Genomic DNA, 22,629 nt, shown 5'->3' with positions numbered 1-22,629 from the left:
GTCTGCCAGGGGAGCTGGTTTTTAAACTGGCTCCCCTTGTGGACCAGCTCCTTCCTGGCACCTCATGCTGTTGACTCTGTATCAGAGGCAGCAGTGCGGCGTGACAGAGGGCTCCTCAGGAGTAAGGGCAGAGTGCACTGGCTGCTGGCCCTATCCCCCCCCCCCCCCCGGGACTATAGAATAGTGGATTGACTGATAAGAATTCATGAGGTTACCTGACTATTCAAATAACCAATATTTAACATCCCTATCTGCATGGTAATGAGTCAATATAAGGCTTTGGAAAATCAGTTCCTTGGAGGCAAGGGAATTCTAACTTGCAAAATGAACTAATTAATGCCCTGAACCTGAGCTGTAGCCAGCCGTTTGTGGTGTGGTTCAGGAAGATGTGGGGAGGGGGGTTAAAAAATGTACACCCAGCAGCCAGAGATAACTAGGATAAGAGAATGGAGGGAAACTGGGGGAAATATTCTGCTGGTTAAAATGTCTTTAGGGATTCTTTATGTCGCTGTCAAAGCTTATACTATTCAAATATATCTCTGCATTTTAACTGAGCGGATATTTAACCAGATAATATAAATCAACCTTTTAACATTTTAGTAAAGAAAACCCAGAATTATTACTAAATAGGAGGCAGAGCCTCAGCTACTGTAAATGGAGGTACCTTTGTTGAGTTCAGCTGGGGATCATCTGGCTTTGTGACTACTATTCTGGAAATCACTCACCCAAGAATCAGAGCCCTTAACGTCTAGATCCTAGTTTCTCCATTTGTAAAAGGAGGCACTAACTCTTAATTCCATCAGATGAGTGTTGTGGGGCTCAATGTTCCTAAAGCACTTTCATATACTTTGCACTTCATTACTATTTTTCTTCTGAGCCTCTATCGTGGCTGGCTAGAGTCATGCCTTAGGCATCTCTACACTTCAAAGCAAATTCAGCTGAAATCGATGTGTTTGGAATTTAAGTCTTGGGAGACTCTGCGTTTCCCATCATTTTACCCTAAACTGTGGAGTGAACCAGGTGTGCTTGGAACTTGGCGCTGACCACAGCTGTACAGGTTAAAGGGCCACGCTAGTAGCTACTGTTAGGACTTCCCTTCCATTGGTGTTGGCTCTGCATGCCAGGCTGGCCTCTGAGAGCGCCGTGTTGTTGGGCCCCGCTGAGGGTGATGCAGCACAGGCGTTGCCTGTCTCCTCCAGCTCCCTGGCGCTAGCTCAGCTGAGCATTGGATGGGCGCTGCGGAGATTGAGCTCAGCAGAGGGCGCTGCCGGACTGGTCGTGGTGGCGGCCGAAGCGGTGGCGGCAGCCGCAGGGATGCGGTGGGAGGTGGGTGGCTGTCGATAGAAGCTGCTGCTGCTGCAAAGCCGGCGAGGTCCCCGCGGAGAACATGAGGTGCTCAGAGCGGGCAGAGAGTGGAGCCCGAGCACTTAGCTGCGCGCAGCTCTAATCAAAGCCTCCGCGCTGGACAACAGGAGACATGACTATGGCCGGGGGCAGGAGGGGGCTGGTGGCGCCACAGAACACCTTCCTGGAGAACATTGTGCGAAGATCTAACGGTAAGGAGAGGGCCGCGTTAGCCCGCGCGTACCGTACCGGGAGCTGCCTTGGCAGCCGCTCCCCAGTGGCGATCCGCAATGCTGAGCTTCGGGCTCGTAGGGGGCAGTGGCAGAGAACACACAGAAAGTCTTTTCTGCAGCCGCTCTCCCGCCAGGGGCTGCCCCATTGGCTCTGAACCACCCGTGCTCGGAGTGGATTGAATGGAGCGGTTTGCTCAGATGCCTATGGTGGCAGAAGCCCGCATGCGATGCCTTTGCAAAGTCTTGCAGAAAGTAGAGGGAGAATCTGATCAGACCATCCAGGGATGGGGGAGAGGCGGGAAGGAAGCCAAGGCTCCGTGGCATGCGCTGATGTAAAGCACCGAGGATGCGGATCTGCAGCCGGGCTCGAGAATCTGCTGTAGAGGGTTGGAGGGAGCTCGTGCATGCTCTACAGCTGCCTGGATGCGGTCCCAATGAAGCAGTCAGGCTGAGACCCAGCACCCGCTCCTGGCAGCTGGGACTGCACCTTCCCCCTCCCCAAGCCTCGCTCACATCACTGTGGTGCCCTCCTGGCTCCGGCTGCATCCTTCTTTCCTCTGGCACGACGTGCTGCTCCGGGGCCAAGCGGGCCAAAGTGCCTGTCTCGGCAGAGCCGCTACTGTTGTTCGGTAGTTGGCTATCGCCTTAGTTTTATTTGCTTTCCAGGGGATCTCTCTGCTGCCTGTTTAGTTCTCTTCCAAGTGGCTATGGGGCTGATAAGAGTTCGGATGTAGTGGAATTAGAGGCGATCCCTGTATCTCTGTGTGTAAGGAGGGCGGTGTATTTCTTACGCCTTCCTTCCCTTACTCTCAGCAATGTATGGAGTATAACCTCCTATGCCAAGCATCAAACACCCTTGTCCACAAGATCTAAATAGCTGCCTGTCACTTCTGGAATAGTTATGGGTGAATAGGTGTCTGTATATGGCTTAAATTGAATACTGAAAACGTTATAGACCTGTAGCCAAATGTCAAAACCATCAGCCATCTATGAGCCTGATCCTGCTGAATTTACTCATTCAAGTGCTTTACACTCACCCAAGGAATTTCAAAGACTTCAAGGGAATACAGGCTATGTAATAATTCATTTGACTTCCAGGAAATTTCTTTTAGTCTAAGAAACTGCTTTTTACTAAATGATTCAGAAATTCAAAATGGTCTCTAGGGGAAAAAAGTGGGGGGAACCCTAAGTCATCTTGGAAGATAAAGGAGGTGTATCTTGCTGAGCTAAAATTAAGTTTACTTGTAAGTAAAGAATACAGTATTTGCAATGTTGTGAGCTAAAGGATGGATAGTGCCCCCTACCCCCAATAATACAGAAAACAGAACACTGTTGCAAAATGAAATGTCTAGAATTGCACAACTCCATGTGAATATGCATTAATGTGATCTGGATCTTAATAAAAGGCTGAAGGCCTCACACATGCAAACATAAGTAATATTTAACTATGAAAATATACGTTTGCAGGATCTTGATCTAAGTTCTACCAATTCTTAACTCCCATTCACTTCACTGAAGATGCTAAGCAATTTAAGGACTTGTTAGGTACATTAAGGTGTAGGATCTGGCCCCACATCAAGAAAATACAATTACTGAATTACGGTATTTTTAAAAAATCAGCTACATTATGATATAGCAAAGAAAGACAATGCCTCAATTGATCTGTGTCTGGAACCAAAACATGATTTTCAGTGTATGTATTTTTTTTTACAAACTGGAGGCTCTTTTGAAGTGGAAGCCTTTTGGAAACTCTGAATGAAAAGAATCTGGTACTACTAATGCATCTTCACACATAATCATAACACTTTCCCCCACTCTGCTCCTGGAGAAATGTTTGATTACTGTATTCTTAGAATAAAAAAATATTATCCATCCTTACTTAAATCCTGTTTAAAAACAGAATATTTTGGCTCGTTGTAGTGAATAGAACTTCTAATCTTCCAATAAAAATTACTTAATTTTTTTCCTAGAGACTATTTTGAGTAATTCCATCATTAGAAAAGTCAACCTATCATTTTAGCAGAACTAATGAGTCGTCTGCCTGAACATATGATCAGTTTTCCATCCCAAAACCCTCACAATCAATTGGAGTGGTGTCTAAAGTTACCTGCTAAATTATTATTTATATGGTGCAGTGGGTGAGCAAGGTGATTCACTGGAAAGATAAAAAGACAAGCCCCTGCTCTCGGGTATGTGCATTAGGTCATGAGGGCTATGATACAACTAGACTGAACTTCTAGGCTCAGCTTTGTAGGAGGGGATGGCACACAGTGGTACCCCACCAGAAAGGCACTGGGCAGGAATTTGACTCAAGCTACAGTTTCTTCCCTTGCTCTTCAGAGGGTGTAGTAGTCCTTTCCCCACCTTGTTCTGGCTCAGTTGTGCTGGCCAATTCAAGGAAGGCATTGAGGAGTCCCTCCCATTTCCTTTTCCCCTGTACCTTTCCTGGCCCACCTGCTTGGAAGGAGAATTCTGTACTGCAGTTTTTGCTATGTTCCCCACACCCATGTTGTGAGGCAGGGGGAGCTAAAAGGGGCATATAAAAATTAAGGTTTTATTCTTCCTTTATTCCTCTGACCAGTCACATTTGCCTGGGTCACAATTTGACAAGAAATAAATATAAAATGATGGGATTTGTCATTGAAATATTGGGAAACTTATTAAACTATTACTTAGCTGGCAGCTCCGAGCAGGTTACACACTGCCTCCAAATACAGTAAAACTCCGATGGTCTGGCATCTGATGGTCTGGCACTCCTGATGGTCCGGCACTATCAGGAACCCGGAAGTGCTCTGGGCAGCCGGACCATTGGAGCTGCTCTGTCCCCAGCTTCCCGGATTCAGCCGCTGCTAAAACTGACCAGCGGCTGACTCCAGGAAGCCCAGGGCAGAGCAGCTCTGACTCGGGCTTCCTGGAGTCAGCCGCTGATCAGTTTCAGCAGCGGCTGACTTGGGGATGCCTGAGGCAGAGCAGCTGGGGTGCTGCCGGATTGATCCCCGCAGCGCCAAGGGTCGGTGCTACTGGACAAACCCGGCAGCACTCCAGCTGCTCCGCTGCAGGCATCCCGATTCAGCTGCTGCTGAAACTGACCAGCAGCGGCTGAATCAGGGACACCTGGGGCAGAGCCGGACTATCGGAAGGGGGGGCTATGAGGGGACTGGGGCCAGACCCCTCATAGCCCCCCCTTGTGATAGTCCGGCATATCTGATAATCCGGCACCCCCTGGGTCCTAAAGGTGCCGGATTATCGGAAGTTTACTGTATTGAATGGATAAACGTACACAAATGCATGCTCTTAAGTCTATTCTCCCACTGAAATGTGGAGGACTTAGCATTAATGTTAATTCTATGACTAATTCTGTGATGCATATGGACCTTGCTGTGAGGGGGGAGTAGAAAGGATTCCAGTCTGTTTATATCTGAGATACAAATTAATCGAGGACTACACTTGTACTCTCTTTTTAGAGACCTAGAGAAGCTGGTTACTTAAATGAGACTAGATAGCAATAATAAAGCAATTAGCTGCAACCATTTATTGGGAGCAATAATCAAAACACACAGCTAATTATGCCATTTCATTATTAGTTTAAAATGTAATTCTATGTACAGCATTTCATATGAAAGGTAAAATTTGAAAGCTGACATGTCTCCTTGCCAAGTATAGCTCATAAAGGGAATATATGTGCTTGGAAGAACTGGTGGCTTTAAGTTCACTGTGCATGCATGTTCAGATCTTTTCATTCTTACAGTATTTTACTCATGTCTCTGTTGTGTCTCCTGAAGGAATACTGTCATTCCAATATGCAGTGATTTTAGGTCTTGAGCAGTTCAAGCACCTCCCCACTGCCATGTGTGGTGTGCCTGAACTGCCACCCTGATGCAGGAGAGAGAGAGCAGGTCTATAGGGTCACTGTTGGCTCCACAGCCCTGTGTAATAGTTGGCTGACAAAAGCAGAGAGATGGGGAATAACGGGCCTTCTTCTCTACATGCCAACCAGAGGCTGAGCCAGAGTGAAGGAGAAATTAACATTTAAAGAGCTATTGTAAACCACTTCTCTCATAATGGAGCAAGGAAGAATCCCTTCCCGAATTGCTCCTGAGATGGCATAGGCATGTACCTCCCCATACATACATTGTTTACAATTCTTGTGAACAGCTTGTCTTACATTTAGTATTTTAAAACAATATCTGTGAACTATACCCACATATATTTAGAAAAATGTTGTGCACAGGGTCTAGTCAGGCTTGGTGGCCAAAAGTGGGTTGTTGGGTTTTTTTGTTTTGTTTTGAAGAAGTGGAAAAGCTAACAAGGCTGGAGCACCCTGTGGGGTGGAAAATTGCCTATGCTGTAAAATAGTTCAGTGTGGAAGGACTCACTAGGCTTCTGATGGATATTCATGTTGTTCCGGAGGTAACACAATGTCCCTATGGTATACAACATGCTATAACAGTTTCACAGCTATCATCTTGGTCTGCAGCCAATGCACTCCATTCAAATGGTGCAGTATGTTACAAGGAACTAATTTTTACAAAATGATATTTTTAGGGTTGCCAGATGGTTTAACCAAAAATACTGAACACCTCCCCCCCCCCAAAAAAAACCCACCAGGGAAAAAATTCCATTGAGGGGAAGAAAAAAAAAAAAGACCCCAAGAGTTGTTAAGCAAAAAACAAAACAAACAAACAAACAAACAAAAACCCAGTATGCCCCCTTTAAGAAATGCTTTTGAGGCTTTTTGGCCCTAACAAGCTGCCGGCAGCCATCTGCCATCTTGTCTCCTTGCTCCGGGCCAGACAGCTCCCCTGCGGAACATGGTAAGCACCCGGGATTTTCGCCTCCTGGCTGGGAAAGAATCATTTTCGGTGTCCGGTATTGTCTGAATTTTTTTTTCCAGACAGGAGGCGAAAATACCGGACTGTCCCGGTCAATACCAGACACCTCGCAGCCCTAGATATTTAAATGATTTATCAATAATCTACTGAAAAATCCTTTAAGTTTACAGAAATTCAGGCCTGAGTTTTGTAGTCCTTACTGAGGCAAAATTCTCATTGAGGTTAGAGGAAGTTTTGCCTTGTAAAAGCTGCAGACTCAAGCCCTATAGTCTAATTACTATTGGATTTCATCCATGTGCAGAATAAATGTTTGTGTGCACTGAGGCATGTGTTAATGTGCAGCAGTAGAAACAAAAAAAACTTAGCTGTAGTCACTCAGCTAATCAGCTGTATGACATTTGAATCTCTGCTGAGTGGCCGCACAAGTGCACAGCTTACAGGGAACATTGCCAGCGGGACCCCAGAGACCTAGCAGGACCCTGTGGAGAACAGTTTGAGGCGAAGCCAGTAATGGGTTGATAGTGGTGCCAGCCCCAAAGTGTTGGGAAGCTTGGTGCAAAACCCGGGGATACTGCCAGTACCACTGATCCCTGCTTCCTGTGTCCGTGGTTTTTGGTCTGCACAGACCTTTTTTGAGGTACAGTGCAGGAAAGCAAGAGAAAATAGCTTGGCCCTGTATAGTCTCTCTAAGGCAGTGGTCCCCAACCTTTTGAGGGGGCGTGGCCGTTCGCCCACCGGGCGCCAGGGTGTGGGGACACTTGCGCGCCCGGGGGCGCCCCCCCATAGCCGCGCGCCAGGGGCCGGGGCGCCCCCCCATAGCCGCGCGCCCGGGGCCGGTGCTTCCCCCCCTCCCCCCTGCAAGCGCCGCGCGCCCGGGGCCGACGCTCCCTGCAAGCGCCGTGCCATGTGCCTGGGGCCAGGCCAGCCCCGAGCACCTGGCGGGCGTATGCAAATACCCCCGTGGGCGCCATGGCGCCCACGGGCACCGTGTTGGGGACCACGGCTCTAAGGGTATGTCTAGACTGCATCCCTCTGTCAGCAGAGGGATGCAGATTAGGCAGATCGACATTGCAAATGAGGCGGGGATTTAAATATCCTGTGCCTAATTTGCATAAAAATGGCTGCCGCGTTTTGCAGACTCAGCACTTTGTCAGCAAAAAGTGGCAGTCTAGAGGGGGATCTGTCGAGAAAGAAAGCCTTTTTCAACAGATCCTGTAAACCTCCTTGCAGGAGGCATAAGGGATCTGTCAAAAAAGGCTTTCTTTCTTGACAGATCCCTCTCTAGACTGCCACTTTTTGCTGACAAAGTGCTGAGTCGGCAAAAACGGGTGCCATATTTTATTCAAATTAAGCACAGGCTATTTAAATCCCCGCCTCATTTGCAATGTCGACCTGCCTAATCTGCATCCCTCTGCCGACAGAGGGATGCAGTCTAGACATATCCTAAGATTCACAGATGCAGGAGACTCTTTGTTTATGGCTCTCCCTAGTCCTGTGCTGAAGGGTAGTTCAGTCACTTCTATGGCATCGTTTCCCTCCCCCATCCTCTTTCCCATCCGTCTCTGAACCTCAGAGAGGATGCTCTGTATGTACAGGGTTCACTTGGAGCAAGGGGGCAGAGTCTGAATAGAGGAGGACAGAGGTGGGGCCTGGGACAAACATCTTGTGCTCTTTAGGAAAATTTTCTGGAAATAATAATTAAAGCTGGGGCTCTCATATTTCTTCTGTGGTGCCCACCTCCCATGGCCAGGCCAGGGAGAGTCCATAGTACCATTGCTTTAAAGGGAGCTGAATAATAAGGGAACCTGAAAGGGAGAAGAGCAGATTTGGAAGTAAAGGGCCTCTGAATTTGGCCATATCTATGGTTCCCCTTTGATGTGTTTTGATCACTGAGTACTGATCAGAATTAAGGGCAAACCCTTTATCCTTTGAAGGAAGAGAGTGAGGCTCCTCTCAGGAAGATCCTTCTACAGAAACTTGAATTCTGGGCTATCTGTGGAAGAGAGAACCAGCCCTGTTGATAACAGAATAGGGTTTTTTCCTTGACACTGCAGAACATGGAGAAGATCAACCCTGCTAAGGGATATGGTGAGTCGGATCCTGCTGACTTAAATAACCCATGTGGATTCTCTTTGAAGGGTGCAGCGCTAAGTCTCACATTGTGAATCAGACAAGTCTCACAACTTCCCCACCCAGAAATGGTCTCACGCCTCTTGTCTGAAAAGATTTAATAGTACAGTGCCCAATAAAATTCGGTCCTACACTTACATTTTTTAATTAAAAAAAAAAATTCTTATGAATCCTGAATGACAGAATTGTTTCCATGATTGTAACATTAATTCCAATGGAAATAGTTTAGAGAAAAAGAAATCAAACAAGTATTCTGCTTTACAGCCTGCACGCCAGGTGTTGCTACATTGTGCCAGAACATGAGGCCTGTAAGAGAAGTTAACTAGCAAGATACAAAATGAAACTGGCCAGGCTATATCCTTCTCAATCAGAGAGAAATGCAACCAGAAGCAGAATAAAGAGTGGAAAAACTAATTGGATTTCTAAAGTTCTAAATTGTTTTTCATGTCATAGAGAACCAGAAACAAGATCTTAACTTGATAACATAGCTTTAGCAGTAGAAGGCTACTTTTTCATATCACTTTATTAAGAGTTACTTTTACAAGTTATACAGATAATTTCTATACTATGTAATATTTACTTAGCTGATAAAATCTTTGGGGCAGGGACTGTCCTTTTTTACTGTTTGTACAGTGCCTGGCACCATCAGGTCCTGACCCATGACTGGGGCTCCTATAAGGCGCTTCAACCTGGATAAATATGGATAAATAATTACAGCATTAATAGGTGTTTTCATAAATTAAGAACTTCATAGGGTAGCCGAGTTAGTCTGTAACAGCAAAAACTTAAAAAACAGCAAATAGTCTAGTAGCACTTTAAAGACAAACAAAATACATAGATAGTATCATGAGCTTTTGTGGGCAAAACTCACTTCTTCGGCTGACCAGAGTATAATAAGTGCAGATCCACTCTCCTTCCCTTATTTATTCTTGCATAAATTAAAGTAACTGGTGGTTTTCAAAATAAATGAGCGAAGTATACCTTGGGGTTCATTGCATTTGATTTCTTATTTATCATGTGTCTGTTTCTACTCATTCAGGGTACATCTACATTAGCCCCCAGTTCGAACTAGGGAGGCTAATGAGGGCGACTGAAATTGCTAATGAAGCACAGGATTTAAATATCCCGTGCTTGATTAGCATATTCCCAGCCGGTCGCCATTTTGGAAATTGACTAGCCTGAAGTAACTGCCCGTGTCTACACACGGCAGAGAAAGCGGGATTCTGAGATAAACCCCTTAGTTCGAATTAACTGTTAAACCTCATTCCATGAGGAGCAACAGTTAATTCGAACTAAGGGGTTTATCTAGGAATCCCGCTTCTCTGCTGCGTGTAGATGCAGGCAGTTATTTAGGGCTAGTCAGTTTCCAAAATGGCGACCAGCCAGGAATATGCTAATCAAGCGCAGGATATTTAAATCCCGCACTTCATTAACAATTTTGGTGACCCTCATTAGCCTCCATAGTTCGAATTAGGGGGCTAGTGTAGACGTAACCCTCTGATTTTGATAATCTGCAATGTTTCCCAACAATTACTGCACAGACTGAATGTCACCTACTGGGTTGGCACATAGGCTTTGTGCCCTTTAAGCTGTATTTTGAGAATTTAAACTGAGTTTTGGCTGCGTACTGCCATGCAGTTCAGTATCACTAATACACAAATTGCTGAAATGAACAAAGTTAACCTTTAAACGGGTGTTGCAAGTGGCAGCAGGTAATGACTTTATTGTGGCATTTCTGTTGAGGAACATCTATGCCAGTTAAAGCCCCTAGGGGGACTAATAGGAAAGCTGGAGCAGACACACACAACTTGTTTTTCCCCTCCTTTATACTGATTTAAGACACTGTAACTCCATTGGTTTCAGAGGTGTGTGTCTATGTTAACCCCACATAGGCTAACGCAGAGGTGACACTGGGGACTGTGAAGTCTTCAATTATGTGGCTGCTGGGGCCTACCATGCTGAAGAAATGACAGAGAAGGCTGCTATTTCACCTCATAAATTGCAGTGACATCTGTGAAGAACTGTTGGCTGGGAAGTGAATTTTATCTTCCTCCAGTCCCTGGCACTTCACCTGCATAAGGCAAAGTAAATTTCATCTAAACAAAGTAGGCATCTGATATATAGACTGACTTACGGCCCATTAATTAAAGGCAAACGCATAAAATTGGCATTGTTTAAGCACCCAATTCTGCAAGGCAGTGGACAAGATTCCATCTAATGGGAATTTTTTGCGTGGGTAGAGTCTTTAGGTTGGGCCTATGGCAGGGGTGGGTAAGATGTCTCTCATGGGCCAGATGCAACCCAGCAAGCCACTGGACTTGGCCTGCGGACTCACCTGCCAGGACCCTCAGGCACACAGAAGCCACTGTTTTAAGTGCAGGTCTGCTCCATGTGCCTCTTTGCTTTGGAAGGAGGGGGAGGCTTTGTGTGATCTCCCCACCCCCAGCCCAATCCTCAGCTCCTATTGGCCAGAAACAACCAGCCAATAGGAATTGAGAAATTGGCCTTGGAGGAGGAGGGGCAGGGCAAGCCTCTCCACCTCGGTTGCTGAGAGCCACATGGAGGGAACAGCTTGCAGTTTTAAGCCATCTAGGCTTGGGGGTGCTGCAGGCCAGGAGATACTTAGGTAAGCGCCTCCCAGCCAGAGCCTGCCTCTGGCATCCTCCTCCCAACTCCCTCCCCCAGGTCACCATCCAAACCCTCTGCACTCCCTTGCCCCATGTCACAATTCCCTCCCAGACCCTGTACCCCCTCTCACACCGCTCCCCCAGGCCAGAATCCTCTCCTGCACCCATACTCCCTCCCTACACCCCAATCCCCTGACCCAGGTCACAACCCACTCCTTCACCCAAACTCCCTCTCAGACCTCACACCATCTCCTGCACCCCAGTCCTTACCCCATGTGCCCTTCTGCACCAAACCTCCACCCTAGATCCTGCACCTCCTCCACAGAAAAGTGCAGCCCTTGATCTCTTTCCAAAATCTTGGAGTGGACCCCCACCAAAAATTATTACCTACCCCTCACCTATATTGACTCTGATTTATCAAGGTATTTAGGCATGTGAGTAGTTCCTCCTGGGCTTCAGCAGGACTCCTCAGCTGCTTAAAATAACATGTTCATGTATCTTGCTGAATTAGGGCTAATGTGAAGAAACAATGTTTTTTCTCCTTGCCTCATCTTGCTTCTTTTCAAATCAGTGGCAAAACTCTTATTAACTTAATTGGGAGCAGTACAGACCCAGGGTTTGCAATATAACTTTCTTCTTTACTAAGCGAATGCTATCCCATTTTTGCCCAATATGAGCAACATTTTTCCTCACTAGTTATTACTAAGCTAAAAGCTTCTATTTTGGATAATGTTTGGAAATGTATGACCTGATCTAATAAGAATAAACCATAAGGATGGTAGATATGTATTTTAAAAGTAATATTCTGTAAATCCCCAAAGTTCCACAATAATAATTCAACTAAAAAATCCATCTTTATATTATACCCTAGAACAAGATCATAAAACAAATCTTAATGAAACCTGTTTGCTAGAGAATTTAATGAATCTTTGTAATACATACGGTTAAGACTCTGCATAAAATTAGGTCTAGTCAAAGGCTTTTAAAGCTCTTGATGGCTGAAAATCTCAGTAAATCAAGTGGCTTATTGTAAAATGTCAGAAGACCTGTATAACTAATGTACCCCAAAATAGGCTCTTCCCGGAGTTGCTTTTTAAGAACAGAATGGAAAAATAATTACGTGAAGTCTAACTGTTAAACATTATCTTAAAAAAATAATACATTATATCACTTTTGCAACTTTGTATAGGGTGAAGTTTCACCATTAATTTTATTGACTGATAACTTTGATTTCAGAAAGTTACTTCATTCTAGATGCCACATCTGCTTTAACATGCTTTCTTTTCTTTTAACTTTCAGTCTGGACATTGTCTCATAGACAGACAGGTACAGAATGACTCTATGTACAATATACACATGACAGCTTCCATGCATTCTGTTCATTTCAGCCATTATTTCTCCATTGTTCTGTACCAATTTCTGTTAATTTACAAAGTGGGAAAAAGTCTTGTTGAAAGGGTTTTTTCTTAAAAATATTTTGTAGATTGGATTTGATATTTGACTATCTTTGTAAGGATATGTAATCATCAAAAGTGCTAAGGTTATTACTGCTGGTGGGTTGTATTGCTCTTTGCCATTGGAACTCTTCTGGTGGTAGAGACCTATTGTTAAATGTTTACTATAGCAATGTAAAATAACAAATGTTGGCATGGAACTATTAATCTGTGTGTGAACTGCTGGCTGAAAGTAGCTTTCATTTTGTGTAATTGTTCAAATGGAGTCATTTGCAGTTATTTTAGTTAGTGTCGCCTTTATTTTTTGTGGTAAGTATGATGAAATGCATCTTCTAAGATTCTTTTTTCAGCCTATCTATGTTCCATGCTCTATGTGCAAATAATAGGCTTAGAACGCAGCATTAAAATGTGTGTCCTTCACTGAAGCTTTGTTCATGCCCTAACAATTGTAGTCTTTATATCCTTTTTGTCTCATTAATGTGTGTATTTTACTACCTTAATACCAACAAAACCCCAAATATGGCCATTTGCATGTAATATGTTTTGAACAGTCGAACCAGGCTGTATATGAAATTACACAGAGGTAGAATATTGAGAACTTGCATATAATGGCCATGAATTTCATTTATTCAGCACAGAAAATTCATTTTTACATGGTAAATCAGGTGACTTAATACAATGATTAAATATCAGCCTGTCCCCACCCAAGAAATAAGCCCAGTAGAAATAAGTCAATGTGTGCATCCATGTAACTCTATTGGCCTGAGTGAAAAAGCATGGATGTGAGAGTGGCAAGTTATCCCATTGGCTTAACTTTGCTATACTGATACCTAGCTAAAATATAAGTTGTTTTTCATTTGAACAGATTAATATTTTATTGAGGGTTCAGTATGGCACTACTTTTTCATAATCAGTGGGTGACTCCCCCATTTATCTGCACTTCATTTTTGATAGCGAATAGTTGGAAATATTTATAAGAGAGTACTATATTTCTATATCTCTCTAATCTGCACCTAAAATTTAGGCCCTAAACCACCTGCACTCAAAGAAATAGTTACATACATTCTTTGAATTCTTTTCAGAAAATGAATTTCCTTACAAAGTTGTCTAGATGTTGGGCCTTATTTGGATATCAAATTTGTTTTTAAACCAATATATACTTATTGACCTTGACAGTTACTCCTGATTAACAACGCTGAGAATAAAAATCTGCACAATTTGGTGATAAGCCTGAATTAAAATGATCAGGTAAATAACTGATCTATGAAAATCACTAATGCAAACTCTGAGTGTAAAGTCTCTGTAGAAATTTTGAGAGAGATATTTATAAGTATATCTATAAATATTCACTATCAAAAATTAAAACAAAAAAATCATATATTTAAAAAAATCTTGAGGTTGCAGAGTCAAATGCTCTATAAATTTGGAAATGCCAGACCTTAGGTTGCTTGGCAAACCTAAACTTACTTCTTTTATGCTTTTTGGCATGGTTAATTACATGATAGTTATATACTATTTCCCCCCACAGGACCTCTTATTAATTTCAGCAAGGAAGGGGTAGCATTTAGTAGTTGGATATGCCTATTTCAGTGACATGAAAACATTGGAACATTATGCTATACTGGGTCAGACCAATTTTTTGTCTAGCCCAGTACTGTATCGTGTCTTCTGACAGTGGCAGATAATTTCCTCTGAAGTAACAGACCTGGCAATTTCATTGAGTGATCCATCCCTTGTCATCCAGCCCCAGCTTGTGGCTGTCGGTGGTTTACAGACACCTAAAGCGTGGGATTGCATTCCTGACCATCTTGGCCAATAGCCATTGATGGATAAACAAATGAACAAATCTAGTTCTTTTTTGTACCCACTTATGCTTTGGCCTCCATAACACTCCAAACCATGTTGTACTCTGTCATTAGCTGTGATGTGTAGTTCAATACTCATCTAACTAATGTAGCACTAGATGAGTTAAATGTGCTATGTCTGGAGATGGGGTAAGAACTCAGCAAAGAGAGTTACTCTTTTATCTGAATTGTAAAGGCCTATGCTTTTAGCACTGAACATCTGTGTTAAGCCTCTACAGAAAACCTATAGACAATTGTCATAGTAACAAGGGTGAGATGGTGTGTTGCATTCTGTATTTTGAAGTAGAATCATAGAGCTGGGAGAGACCCCAGGAGGTCATCGAGTCCAGCCTCCTTCCCAAGGCAGGACCAACACCAACTAAATCATCCCAGCCAGGGCTTTGTCAAGCTGAGACTTAAAAACCTCTAGGGATGGAGATTCCACCAACTCCTTAGGTAACCCATTCCAGTGCTTCACCACCCTCCTAGGGAAATAGTTTTTCCTAATATTCAAGCTTGACCACCCCCACTGTAACTTGAGCCCATTGCTCCTTGTTCTGCCATCCATCACTACTATGAACAGCCTCTCTCCATCCTCTTTGGAACCACCATGAAGGTGAAGGCTGCTATCAAATTCCCCCTCACTCTTCTCCTTTTCAGACTAAATAAGCCCAAATCCTTTAGTCTTGCCTCGTAGATCATGTGTTCCAGCTCCCTAATCATTTTGGTTGCCCTCTACTGGACCCTCTCCAATGAGTCCACATCCTTTCTGTGGTGGGGGCCCCAGAACTGGATGCAATACTTCAGATGTGGCCTCACCAGTGCCAAATAAAGGGGAATAATCACTTCTCTAGATCTGCTGGCAATGCTCCTCCTAATGTACCCTAATATGTCATTAGCCTTCTTGGCTACAAGGGCACACTGTTGACTCATGTTCAGCTTCTCATCCACTGTAATCCCCAGGTTCTTTTCTGCTGAACTGCTACTTAGCCAGTCAGTGCCCAGGTTGTAACAGTGCTTGGGATTCTTCCGTATTTGGGATTTAGGATATTCCAGACTGCCTATGACTTCTAGCTCCAACTAGAATCCCCATAGGGCTCCTGGCTCCATCCTTTTGGAGGTAGTGTTAGCAGGTCTTATAACCTATGCTGTGCCAGGGCATTCTCATTCAGCCAGCTGCTGCTGCTGCACAGCCCCTCTCGGCCATTGGAGTGATGTGTAAGGTATGCTATGTGGCCAAATTAACATTGTGGTAACATCTGGATTTTATTCACCGATATGTTTTACACCCCTTCTCCGAGACCCCAGTGCAGAACAGTCCTAAGCACAACTTAAGTAGTCAGTGGAGTATTCTTTGCCATCCCCACCCGAGGCATAGAGATTCCTCCCCTGATGGTCATTGGCATAGGTGTGGGTTGGCAACCCTTCGTCCAGCTGTAGTAATGGTTCCTTGGGGGGGAACTGGCAGAAATGAGCCACTCTAATACGCTGTGCATTGGCTCGTTGCCCATCCAGCTTCAGGACTGGGTGTGGGGGCATCTTTGCTGTCAAGTCCTGCCTCATAGTGAGTGCTCCTCAACCAGACTGAAGAATGGGGGTCCCGACTTCTTTGGATTTGAGAGCTCCATTTCACAAACATTGTGATCAATTTGGGCTAGAACTTTGGGTGTAATACATGTCCTTGGCTGTCTATTCATGTCTGGAAATGGTGTCAAAATCCACATAATGGAGGTAAATCTTATCTCCAGGGGCAGCTCAAGGAACCAGTTTTGGTGATCTCCTTGTGGGGTGGGGAAGGAAGCCTCACAAAGAGCTGCCCCTAGGCCACTACTGTCGCCTCAGGACTTCAACAGCTCTGTCAGTATTTTTACACACCTTCTAAGAAGAGGCGTGACCTGTTTTTTTGTCTGATCACATTCTTCCTCTTACCTGTTCTTTTCCAGGCCTCACATGCCCTCTTGGAAGTCCCTAAGAAGCTGTAATGTGGTGCATATGGGTCTACCACAGAGTCTCTCCTTCCTGTCATATGGCAGCCATACAGCCGTTCCACTGCCTCCAAGACATGTGCCCCTGTAGGCAGGAAGGGAAAGATGATGTATGATATCCTCTTATGTGAAGGAGAGACTGCTTACCTGATTACTAGCTGTTTCAAAACAGTGTCTTGTCAGCAGCCTCTTGGAAATGTAAAGTCAAATCAGTACAACTGAGCAGTGACTGTAGCATTGGGGATGTTAGCTGAACTCAGGCCTTCTGCCTGGGGGCTATTGATCAGAAAGATGGGGCGAGGTGGGCTGTACAGTAGAAAGCAGAGAAGTGTAATATTTTTCTGTGAAACTCTGCCCTCTCTTATGAGGATGAAATACATCAGCCCATGGGCTGTGTATGGGGAAGGAAGCAGGTTTTGGTGGGATGGAACCCTTCTCCCGAGCTAGTGAGAAGGAACTGTGGTGCAGCTTTGCCTGCTGCTGCCTGCACCATCCTTTCTGGCCACTGGTTTCACAGAGGCAAATAGCCAGTAGCCCTGTGAGCAATCTTCTTTCAGCTCTCCTTCTGCACCCCCACATCTATAGCCAGTGCACAGCTGACCTTCCTGGTGCATGTGAGGCTCCAAGTACTCCTTGCATGGCCCATATCCCCACAATGCGGTTTCTGTGGTGTTCAGGCTTTGTGTGGGCTCTTCACCAACAGGCGATTTCTTGTCCCATGAACACTAATGGAGTAGGGAAATAGAACTGGCTAAGGAAAGGAAGGATTATCCCGTGGTTCTGATGCTGACTCGGGACTTGGTAGACCTGTTGCATCACTGACTTTCTGAGTGACCTTGGGCAAGTCTCTTAGCTCCTCCTGTGTAATACAGGCATTGTGACTAGGAAGCACTGAGATATGACAAAAATTGGCATAGAAATACCTAACAGAGAGAGAAATTCAGGTCTCTAGTTCTAGAACTTCTCTAGAGTCCAGTGATGTGCTCAGATGCATGGGAAGAGCCACCCCATAAATTAGATGGAGCCTCTAAGAGTGTAAACTCTAAAAGATCTCTAAAAGATCTCCAGGAGGTTCAAATATGGGACTGAGTTTTATAATCAAAATTGGAGACCGAGCGCAAAGAGAACCCACCACAGGAGCGGTTTTCTTCTTGGGACCCATGCATTGTTCCCACTGATGCCTATGCGGGCTATGCTACTCTTGCAGGTAAAGGGGGTGAAGCATGTGTCTGACTGTCTCTAGCAGCAAAGGATGAAGCAAATAAAGCAACAGGAATGGGAGTGTCCAATGGAGTATACAGTAGGTCTCATTTTTCCAGCTGGTCAGCACCTTACTGAAGACACCTGACTGTTGTTAAAACTCTGCAGTAGGCCCAGTGAGTGGAAAAAGTGAGGGCAGGCCACTTCAAACAAGTCCTTTTTGTCTAAAATAATGCCTGGGGGCTCTTCAGTGTAAATGACCTGCTTCCATTTGGGGTAATGGTGCCTTGGGTGAGGGGTTTGGTGGTAAAGCAGACTTCTAGTTTGTCAGGGACTATATTTAAGGGCCAGCAGCATCAGGCTCTTAGTTCATTTAGCAGAACAGAATTTCAGTTGCCATATTAGAACTCCGAGGCTTTGCCTTTTGCGTTAGTCCTAAGAGCATATCCAGTTTTTGCTGAAAAAATAGCCCTGGTTAACTTGCTATGAATATTTGGCTCTGAAGCAGCAGGGTCAACATCCACTTTGGGGTAAGGTGTGGGGGAACCCCGGCTCTGTCTTTTAGAGTAAATTACACAGAGCTGGGAGTAGAATGCCCCTTTTTTGGAAGGGAAGCTGACAGTTAAACTACAATGAATGGGCGAAGTCATCAAAATCATTGATGCTGGGACAAAAGATGACCTAACTTTCATATTTGCATATTTCACAGTTGCTTTTTATGTTTCCTGATCGATTTAAAAATGTATCCTGAGAAGATACAGTGCAGTGTTCACAGCCAAAAAATCCCCTCAGAAGTACTTTATTCAGGCAAAGAGAAGAAACAACTTATTTCAGCGATTCATAAGGGGTGAAATACATGTATTGCTTGTAGAACAAGCTGCTTTGACTAAGAAAAATCGTGGTATTTAAAATGGTTGTGAGAAACAAAGCAGTTAAAATGTCCTGCTGCTATATTACCAGTTTATTTTGCTCTCAAGTGTGTATAAAGATATTTCTCCTATTGCAAGTAGATTTGGGCAATAAAAGTAGGTAGATAAATAAGGCTTTTTGTTTAAACACATTATGAATTTTGAAAAGGAAAAAAATCCCTCCTCCAATTCATAGTTAAATTGATGTTAGTCTTTCACTTTTGAGAATCATTGACAGCCATAAATACTTTATTGGCCAGAGTGTGCTTTAAATACAAATATGGAGAATTTACAGATAACCCTTTTTAATTGTGTGCTTAAATTCTAACCCTTTTTAATTGTGTGCTTAAATTCTTCCCCTGTGTCACCACTGATACTTGCAGGAAGTCAGTACAGTACTACAATTATAACAAATTAGACTATTCTCTGCATGAATGAGCGGGGCAGTGTTTTTGATCTCACTTCGTGCAGATGTGTCTGACTGTGCAATGTCCAAGGCAGTGGAGAATCTGGCCATATGTACAGCAGTCAATTACTAATTATTTAAATGATACATCAGTTATACAAAAGCAGTGTCCAGAGATCTAGTAAGGCTTGAATTTCTGCTCACTATATTTGTGCTGGGTGAAATTCACCCTGGCATGGATGCCCAGCAAAAGGCCTCCCCTTGAAGATCATGTTCCATCTGCTAGTGAGGCTCTGGGCTCTCTCTGCCATGGAAAAGGGTGTTTGCATCAGTCCCAGATAGGTCAGCACCAACAACAGCAAATGGTATAGGCAATCAGAAGGGCTACTGAATCCAAATTCAGAGTACATGCCACACAGGTGTTGCACAGAAGTCTTGGCCACTAATCCAGTGGATGAGGCTGGATTGATGAATGGGGAGGGAGAGACAGCAGGGGAAGAGCATCAGTGTTGTAATCCCATAGCCCTGGATTGAGGATGGGATTCAACTATATTATTTTACCTGCACAAAGTTCCATCACTGAGGCTTTATGCCAGTAAAGAGAATGCAATCCACAAATAATCTTGTTGACTCCAGTAGGAATGGTATGTGAGTAAAGTGTGTGGTATTGGGCCCCAAACAAATAAATATAGATAGCAGTCACAGAGCTATCTAACTGTCTAACCTCCTGTGTTCTTTCAAACAGATACTAATTTTGTCTTGGGTAATGCCCAGATAGTGGATTGGCCCATTGTATACAGCAATGATGGATTTTGCAAGCTGTCAGGATACCACAGAGCAGAAGTTATGCAAAAAAGCAGCACCTGCAGGTATTTGATTGCAGATTTATTTTCTGTTAAATAATGTGTTGTGTTGTCTCTTGAGGAAAAAATATCTGTTTGTTTCATTTTTCTCTTTAATTTCCTTAGGATGCATCTGTCAATTATGCTTTGCAGGTGAAATAGGACACAATTTAACAGGGACAGTTTTTGTCTGGGCCCTGTTTCACACTGTAAACAAATGGCCTTATATGTCTTTCTAGTATCTTACTTGAATTCCTTGGTTTGTTTGCAGTTTTATGTATGGGGAGCTGACAGACAAAGACACGATTGATAAGGTCCGGCAAACGTTTGAGAACTATGAAATGAACTCCTTTGAAATCTTGATGTACAAAAAGAACAGTAAGTTGTTTTTTTTTGTTTGTAAAGGGGGAGGGGATTGTTAGTGGGGGGTGAATATTTTTTTAATACTCATGAAAGCTGCCAGTTTGCTACTTGGGGAGACTTCAGTCTTATTCAATTAATGTTAATAATAGATTCTGAAGTATTATCCATGAGGGAAAAACCTTTCACCTGTACAGAGTTCCAGCCATGACAAGGGCTCAGGGGTCTGCCCATATTGCAGGATTGAGGCCTTCGCTTGCTCACATCTATAATTTTACAACTACTTCAGCTTTCAGAACAATATTTCAATGCTTCAACATTAGATTTCAATAAATAACACTATGTGAACTATACCATGATGATGACAAAATCCACCGATCCAACCTGACCACTCTAAATACAAACCTACTAACTTACTTAGTTTAAAAGATTAACACATTTGGGCTTTGTCAGATCAGTGAGGGAATCCATTCCTAGTGAAAGGTCACTGATTAAAAAAAACCCTGCTAGCAGCTGCTTTCAGTTTAAATCCAGGGGGCTTCTCAAACAAGAATCTCTGCTGATTGTAGCATTTAATAGGGAGGAGATCATTACTTTACTCACAGAACAAGTACAATACAGGCTGCTGCAATGTACATCAGGCTTGATAGCAGGAACAAGTTCTTTAGGGTAATCTAGTCATTCTTTATAGATGGCCCTTGATCTCTCTTCTGAAACTGTCAATTACTGCCTGCTGTAGTGTAACAACCTGAGAAAATCAATCATTCCACATAGGCCACTGAAGGGTAATACCAAATTTATGGTCCATTTTGGCCAGTTTCATGGTCACATGATTTTTAAAATTGTAAATGTCATGATTTCAGCTATTTAAATCTGAAATTTCATGGTATTGTTCGTAGGGCTCCTGACCTAAAAAAGAGTTTTAGGGGAGAGTCCCCAAATGACTGCACATTGGGGGTAACCTAATAAAGGATCCCACTTTTTAGACTTTGAGATTTTGTTTCCTATTGCTTTTCAGGATACAACATAGGCCATGATTACAAAGTTATATGTTCAAGCTGTAGTCATATTAGAGATTCCTGATCTATTATGGCACGGGCCATGAGAGAACACACATCACTAGACCCAAGATACAACATAAGGCAGAGGTGCTTAAAATTTTTTCATAGCATGTATTGTCTCTTAAAAGAGAGAGTGTTTTGTGGCTAATCTCTCTCCCTCATTCATTATTACATAGACCACAACCCTTTCTTCCCTGTATCCCTAGCCCCCATTTGTGATCATATAAAGCAGTTGCTTATTTGGAATATTAATTCTGGATAAATACTGATGTAGAGCTGATCAAACCATGGAGTATATTTCATGGAAAATGTGGAAACTTTAAAATTAACTTTCATTCAGTGGGTTTTGTAAAGGACAGTTTTTCCCCTGAAGCTTTTCACAACAAAGTTTTGGCTTTGAACACGTCTTTTTTTTTTTTTTTTTTTTTTAATTCTTTCCTTAATACTTTTTCTCCCATTCTTAAACCAGTTTTTGCTCTTTTTGTTACCCCTTTCCCCTCCTAGCCACTGATATAGGGGGATGGAAAAATAAATAGTTCTATTTTTCTTACCGTATAAACAATATTTTGAAAAAATTAGAAAAAGGCCATTAATAAACATTTTTTTCTGAAAAGTGTAGATGATCACTCTATTTAATGTGTTCTTAGTTGCTTTTAAATGTAACTTATGAGCTGAAGAAAAAATACAAAACAAAGTTTGTGTCATAAATGTGTATTGGAGACTAATCAGCACGTTGACATGCATTTCATACATGATAGCTTTATAAATGGTAATTTCTTCTCTGCTCACACTCTGTTTTTTTGGAGATTTATATCATGATTCTAAACCATTGATTTTTAAATGGGAGCAGGCATATAGTCAATGATAGAAGTCATTTAATTATTTAACCAGGGCTGGCATACACTACTGACATCACAGTCTTAAAAGCAGTGACCCGATGTCAATATTTACTTTGCAGCACTTAAAAAAAAAAAAAAAACAGTGGCCCTCGTAGGCAAGCTCATACCATTGCAGTGCTAGTGTAGCATGACTATAAGCCTATGCTCATTCACAATAACGATTTAGCCTCTGGCATTCTATGATGTGTCTATCCTAAAGATAGTGAGTGCATATTCTGCCTTCATGTTAGTATTTGTTGGTACTTCTTTAAGTATACAGGAGTACTACTCTTCACTGAACTTTAAGGTTTGGTGAGGATTTCATAGGCTTCTAGAGTGTTCCCTATAAGCCTGGTGCTTGTGTGGCCACCCAGGAAAGATTCCAATACCATGCAGCAGATTAGCAGGGCACCCACAGCTAGGTTTTTGCTTCTACTAGAGGTGTGCACATAAAAAATTATTCCACACATGGATGGAAAAAATCTGCACATGGATGGAAAAGATTAGGGAGAACATTAGTCTTAT

General features: G+C 43.3%; 1 protein-coding gene across 2 annotated transcripts in view; it reads left to right on the top strand.

Moving 5' to 3' along the window:
- Window positions 1-1,165: 1,165 nt before the first annotated feature.
- KCNH1 (potassium voltage-gated channel subfamily H member 1) overlaps window positions 1,166-22,629 on the top strand; it is a 256,021-nt gene continuing 234,557 nt past the window's right edge. For both annotated transcript variants that reach the window (XM_075925117.1, XM_075925116.1), the window contains exons 1-3: window positions 1,166-1,556; window positions 19,709-19,832; window positions 20,077-20,183. In XM_075925117.1, the coding sequence (XP_075781232.1) occupies window positions 1,478-1,556; window positions 19,709-19,832; window positions 20,077-20,183 (310 nt within the window). In that variant the 5' untranslated portion in view covers window positions 1,166-1,477. The remainder of the gene's footprint in view (window positions 1,557-19,708; window positions 19,833-20,076; window positions 20,184-22,629) is intronic.

Source organism: Pelodiscus sinensis, chromosome 3 (assembly GCF_049634645.1).
Source record: "Pelodiscus sinensis isolate JC-2024 chromosome 3, ASM4963464v1, whole genome shotgun sequence".
Lineage (NCBI taxonomy): Eukaryota > Metazoa > Chordata > Testudines > Trionychidae > Pelodiscus > Pelodiscus sinensis.
The sequence above is the reverse complement of the archived record's forward strand: the minus strand, read 5'-3'. Positions and strand labels throughout refer to the sequence as shown.